At 36.1% G+C, this 6,798-nt stretch overlaps 1 protein-coding gene across 1 annotated transcript in view; it reads right to left on the bottom strand.

Moving 5' to 3' along the window:
* Nucleotides 1–994: 994 nt before the first annotated feature.
* Nucleotides 995–6,798, bottom strand: part of ZCWPW2 (zinc finger CW-type and PWWP domain containing 2) — a 219,536-nt gene continuing 213,732 nt past the window's right edge. Inside the window, exons 8-9 of the mRNA XM_062179415.1 lie at nt 4,547–4,671; nt 995–1,156 (exon numbers count right to left, since the gene is read on the bottom strand). Of these exons, the coding sequence (XP_062035399.1) occupies nt 995–1,156; nt 4,547–4,671 (287 nt within the window). The remainder of the gene's footprint in view (nt 1,157–4,546; nt 4,672–6,798) is intronic.

Here is a 6,798-nt window from a genome sequence, read left to right as displayed (position 1 = left end):
CTCACTGTTTTATGTCACTTAAAATTGAAATATGGTGTGTTGAGAGAACATTCCTAGTCTCTCTGGTTCTCAGAGTGGTATTGAATTGCAGCCTTTTTCTAAGCAGGAATAGCTTAGAATCTCAATTGACATTTCTGTTGTTTGTTTGTTTGTTTTTTTTTTTTTTGACAGGCAGAGTTAGACAGTGAGAGAGAGAGAGAGACAGAGAGAAAGCTCTTCCATCCATTGGTTCACCCCCAAAATGGGTGCCACGGTTGGCACGCTGCGCCATTCCAAAGCCAGGAGCCAGGTGCTTCTCCTGGTCTCCATGCGGGTGCAGGGGCCCAAGCACTTGGGCCATCCTCCACTGCCCTCCTGGGCCACAGCAGAGAGCTGGACTGGAAGAGGAGCAACCGGGACAGAATCCAGCGCCCTGACTGGGATTAGAACCCAGGGTGCCGGCACCATAGGCGGAGGATTAGCTCAGTGAACCGCGGCGCTGGCCTGACATTTATGTTTTTTTAAAAAAAGCTCCAATTCTATGTATTACACGCCACTTTTATTTTATTTCATTTTTTTGTAATAGTTTCATTTCACTGAAAATACACATTCTCTAATAATAGTAGATTTGAATCATCTTTAAGAGTTAAAATAGCTTGGGAAGGCACTTTAACTTAGCCACATTTGAATAAAGTACCTCAATAACCATTGAAAAATATGTGTTTGGGGAAGCAAATTTCATGTTATTTTAAAATCAAGGCAAAAAGCAAAAAAAATCTACAAATAAAATCATCAAGGGTTTTTTAATTCTAAATTTATAACACTAACTTAAATACCATTTGATTGTGTCTCAAAATGAAGAACATTCTCAAAATATAAAGTAGAAAGTTACTACAAATATCTACTTTTGTATAATGTGTACCTACTTCAGTAGACATTTGTACGTTTTTTACCTTGGGAAAATATAAAGATGCCCATGTCTTCATAATGAACTTTTGAAAGTAGGTATAATACCCTAAAACTCAGACATCAAAGCATCTATTTCTTTAAACTTGCTGGTTATATTCTCAATGCATTCTCCAGCTCTTAATTTTATCCCATCAATTACAAGATAGTCTTCTTCATAGTGGTTTTCAAATGGACTGCCTGCAGGAGCTTCAGGACTGCATTTTGATAACTGTAAAAACAATCATATAATTCATCAGAACGACATCAAATCTGATTGACTATTTGAACAAAACAGAGTAATTCCTCAAGTCATAGCAGTTAAACAGCTTTTTCTGTTATGCTGGTGGTCAAATACTGATCCCCATACATCCTATAGTATATGATAAATTAGTGATTATTTAGATCTTGTCTCTATTCTCCAATATTATACATTTTTAGTCTTAATTTTCTAATTTGAAAAACATCATCATTTATATTTTGTTTGAATTCTCTGTATTGGTTTTTTAAAAATTTATTTAACAGGTAGAGTTATAGACAGTGAGAGAGAGAGAGACAGAGAGAAACGTCTTCCTTCTGTTGGTTCACCCCCCAGATGGTTGCTATGGCCAGCGTGCTGCGCTGATCCGAAGCCAGGAGCCAGGTGCTTCTTCCTGGTCTCCCATGTGGGTGCAGGGCCCAAGCACTTGGGCCATCTTCCACTGCCTTCCCAGGCCACAGCAGAGAGCTAGACTGGAAGAGGAGCAGCCGGGACTAGAACTGGCGCCCAAATGGGATGCTGGAGCCGCAGGCAGAGGATTGACCAAGTGAGCCATGGTGCCGGCCCCCTCTGTATTATTTTTTTTTAATTACTGTTAGAGAGAACATAAATTAAAACTTGTTTAGTTACATTTTCTGTGTTAATTTTCTCATAAGCATCTGCATTACTTACAGGTAGTGGTAGTTCACTCCACCTTAACTGGAAGACAGTAGTGAAAACATTGAGTAGGCACATGCACACACACTTGCATATACACAGGTATGAGATTTATAACTTCAAAGTCTATTAAAGGTAGGGTTAACTTTCCAGGTAATTCAAGGGGAAATAAAGGAAAATATTTGCAGTTCATGCAAGTATTTTCAAAATCAAAAAGTGTACTTTTTAATACTAATAATTATTCAGCTAACTCTGTCTTATTTGTATATGGATTATCTAATTTGTGAATTATTCAGATGGACTTATAAATATCTAAAATTAATTTCCTCCAATTGCCTGCCAAGTCAGGACATGTCAATCAGTGTTATTAGCTACAGAAGCACATAATTAGGAAGGTGACTCTACTGAGGAAAATAATCTCATAAAGCATTTCAATGACAAATAGGAATGAGTTTTGATTATCCATGTGTGTAAATTCTTTGCCATGTTGCTACTCGCCTCTTTTGGTGTAAATACTTGAGAGGAATCTGACTGAAACCTTATAGGTGCAATGAATGAAGAAAATATCATCAAATTTATAACTTTGAAAATAACTCATACAGGATCTTTTCAGAGAATCAACATGCTCAGGACTTTAAAATTATCTGGTGATTCTTTGTGGCATGTGTAGTTTATAATAAACCACTTCCTCCTAAAAACAGAACACATCCCTGGTTTTAAATGGAGTTGCTTTTGAGATGCATATTAATTCTAATAATAATAAAAAAAGAAATCCTAAAGGTGATCAGTTCTTTTAAATTGGAAGTCATTTCAATTTTGATAGTTGGCTTCATTGTTTTTCTCCTCATTTCAAAGCAAACATGGCCCTAAATATTCTAAACCTGGCATGAATGCCAGATTTACAAAGCTCAGTGTGCAATGTATCATGAACCAGTCAGTGGGAGGCACTCACCTGCCCGTCAAGTTAAAATGGTTAATTTTTACAATTCCTAAGTGCCTTTTGAGAATACAAAAGAATCTAAAAATCTAAAACAAAAATGAGCTCCCACCTGGTGTTGTATAAAACTATGTATTTTACCTTCAGAAATAAAAATCAGGAGTGATTTTCTATTTGACTGAGTTACTAGTTATAATGGCAAAATAGAAGCCAATTCTGTGGCTACAAAAACTCCAGGACATCACTATAAAAATCAACGTGGTTGCATTTTTAAAAAGACAAATTGGTAAGACTGAAAAAACACTGCATGAATCCATATGGTATTCAAAGTACAAAATTGCCAGAAAAGAATAATTTGTATATTAATTCTATGTATATTACACATGTTACTAATCTATCTTGTTCTACAAAAAGTAAGATCCATTTATATAAATCAAGTCTTTTTAGAAAGGAAACTTAATTGCAAAAATGGCATTTACAACTCTTGAAAATCCAGGTAAGCTTGGCATTGCTGGTGCTGATTCAGAAAACAATAATGGTTTTCAACTCAGTAGAAGTTTCTAATGTTAATTTTATTTTCTTTTAACATATTTATCTCTATAGAAGTAAGTTCTGTATACTTCCTAATTTCTAACTCAATAAATAAGGTGTTTAAGAACTGTCTTTATTCCCATTAAATTTCTGAATGAAATCACACAATTGGGCAGTCTGCCAAAGTTGTAAACCACCTTGTCCATTTATAAATCCTTCTTTTTCTGCACCAGAGAACAGAGAGACTTGGTGATGGGTGATTGCTCAAAGTGAGAAGATGGATAAAGAAAAATGAAGCATTTATTTTTTGGAGACACTCCCATTGCTAGTCCAAACCTTACATGTCTGTTCCTATTCAAAGCACTTTCTGTTTATCTTATTTAATCTTCAAAACAATCTTCTGAGACTGGTGATAAGCAACTGTGCCAAACTATACAAGTCCTTAATGGTAAGACCAGGCTGCAACACCAGCATTATACTCCAGGGGCAGTCTCAATATGCTCTCTGGACTTCAGGCACACTATGTATCTAAATGAATGAATGAATGAAATCTTAATTGTATACAACTCCTTGCTGCCCTTTTCCTTCCTGACTATTTAGGGAACAACCATTCCACTTGTGGACATTATCTCCCCTATGACTTCTTTTTCTCATTGCTGCTGTATCAATAACCTGGGCCTTATACCAGGAACCCTCATTTTACTTGTAGAGATACAGAAATGAGTAAGCACCTATGTGTTTTCTGAGTCCAACACAGTTGGTCTAAAGGGGAAAAAAAGATAACACTAGATATTAGCGGTGATACTTAGTCCAAGGGAAAGTTCTACCTCCTGTATGTTAATAATGAAGATCTTTTTTCCCTACAGAGACTATCTTTGTGCATGAATCAAAAAAAGACAGATTTTCCAATAAGCTGCTAAGCTGCTAAGCTTTTCTAGTGAGTGTTATGTTGGTCCCTCTCACCAACTGCAGGAATCAGCAGCAGCAAAGCGGTCTCTCTGAAGTGGCCCACCCCAGCTCCACTGAGTCCCCCCATCTTTCTTCATTCTAACAGCAAACATCTAAAATAAGAAAACTGTTCTGCTTGAACATAGACATTTTCTCAAACACTGAAGAATATATTCTGATTTGTCAACAGGCAGCTCAGTTATTATTAGCCTCATGATCATCATGAACACTTCTGCTGTTTAAAGAACTTGAAGTTGTCATTTAGGCCTGGTAACAACTATCAATCCTACCTGTTCTCCTGTATTTGTTTCTTCTCCATGTCCGTGCTCAGACTCATCAGGTGTTGCTGTGGGCTCTAGTGCTTGCTGTAGCATTTGCTCCAGCTCTTTTAGTAAAATTTCAGTCTCAGAGACAACTAAAGAAACACCATTAATTTGGTTAAAACAGCTATACCTTAGTTAATTCAATCTAATTCACCATCTAATTCCTAACCTTAGCCACCCAGAACGAAGAAAAAAATGCTGTAAGACAATATAAATATTCACTATAAGTTCACATATGACTATTTCATGTAAAATTAATAGGCATTTCCAGGTTAATCTTCATATTTTTCCTTGAAAAGTGTAAGTTATATTCTTACTATGCACACACTACAAAGAATTCTTGAAATATCAAAAATTCACTTGAAGTTTTTTTTTTTTTTTAATTAGGGGCCAAGGGCACTAAACAAAATTATATTATTTTTAGAGGGGAGCAAATATTTTTGTAAACATCAGAGAGCAAAAACCTAGCCTCTGTGAGGCAGATGTCTGTGACAACGATTCAATTCTGTTGTTGTAAGGCAAAATACAGTTATACAACCTAAATGAACAAGAATAGACATGTTCTAATAAACTACTGTTTTAAAGGAAAAGCATTTAAGTGGCTATTCCTAATTCAAATGATAACACATCTTAGTTGCTGAAAATATTGCACTTGCAAAGACTTTGTGTGCTAATGCCACTGATTCAAGGCAGCCCCTATGAAAATAGCAATGGCATTCTTTACATGATTAGAAAAAACAATTCTAAAATACATATGCAATCACAAAGACCCAGAATAGCCAAAGTGATCCTGAGGGGAAAAAAAATCAAGCAGGAGACATCATAATATTAGACTTAAAAGCATACTACAAAGCTATAGTAATTAAAATAGCATGATATGGAACAGAATAAAGAGCCAAGAAATTAATCCATATACATACAATTAATTGAATTTTGACAAAAGTGCTCAGACCACACATTGGAGTAAAGATAATCTCTTCAACAAATGGTGCTGGCAAAACTGGAATGCAATTAGATTCATATCTCTCACCATATACAAAAATCAACTCAAGATGGAGCAAAAGACCTAAATTCAAGGTCTGAGACTATGAAGTTGCTGGAAGAAAATATAGGGGAAACACTCCAAGACATTGGTGTAGGATACAACTTCTTGTTAGACATTCAAATCACAGACAACAAAAGCAAAACTAAACGAATGGGATTATATCAAACTCAGAAGCTTCTGCATAGCAGAGAAAATGATCAACAGAGTGAAGAGACATCCAACAGATTGGGAGAAAATATTTGTGAGTTACCTATCAACAAATGATCAATATCCAGAATACCCAGCAACTCAAAAAACAACAACAAAAACCAATTAATCCAGTTAATAAATGGCAAAGGACCTCAACAAACAGTTCTGTTTGGAAGAAATACAAATGGGCAACAATATATGAAAAATGTCCAACGTCACTAGCCATCAGGGAAATGCAATTCAAAACCTCAGTAAGATATCACCTCACCCCTGTTAGAATCGGTCAAATACAAAAGATAGTAACAAATGCTGGCAGGGATGTGGAGAAAGGGAGAACGCTTATACACTGTTGGTAGGAATGTAAATTAATGCAGTCACTGTGGAAAACAGTGTAGAGATTTCTTTAAAAACTAGAAACTGGCTTGCTATATGATTCAGCAATACCAATTCTGGGTAGATATCCAAAAGACATGAGCACATATCAAAGAGATACCTGAACCATCATGTTTATAGCAGCAATGTTCACAATAGTTAAAATATGGAATCAACCAAGGTGTCCATCATCAGATGAATGGATAAAGAAAATGTGGCATAGATACACAATGACATGTTATTCAGCTATAAAAAAGAATGAAATTCTATCATTTGCAACAAAATGGATGTAACTGGAGGACATCACGCTGAGTGAAATTGCCAGAAACAGTAAGACAAATATATGTTTCTCCCTTATATGTGGAAGTTAAAATTAAAAATGGAAAAAAATTAAGAAAGAAGTGCCTGTATGTATCTGTATTTCTGAAAATATAGTTTTGTCAAACTTTATTATATACCTTTGTCAAATCAATGTTAAGAATGTTATACCACTGGCCGGCGCCGTAGCTTAACAGGCTAATCCTCCGCCTTGCGGCGCCGGCACACCGGGTTCTAGTCCCGGTCGGGGCACCGATCCTGTCCCGGTTGCCCCTCTTCCAGGCCAGCTCTCTGC

Source organism: Lepus europaeus, chromosome 2, assembly GCF_033115175.1.
Source record: "Lepus europaeus isolate LE1 chromosome 2, mLepTim1.pri, whole genome shotgun sequence".
NCBI lineage: Eukaryota > Metazoa > Chordata > Mammalia > Lagomorpha > Leporidae > Lepus > Lepus europaeus.
This window is presented reverse-complemented; position numbering and strand designations above follow the sequence as displayed.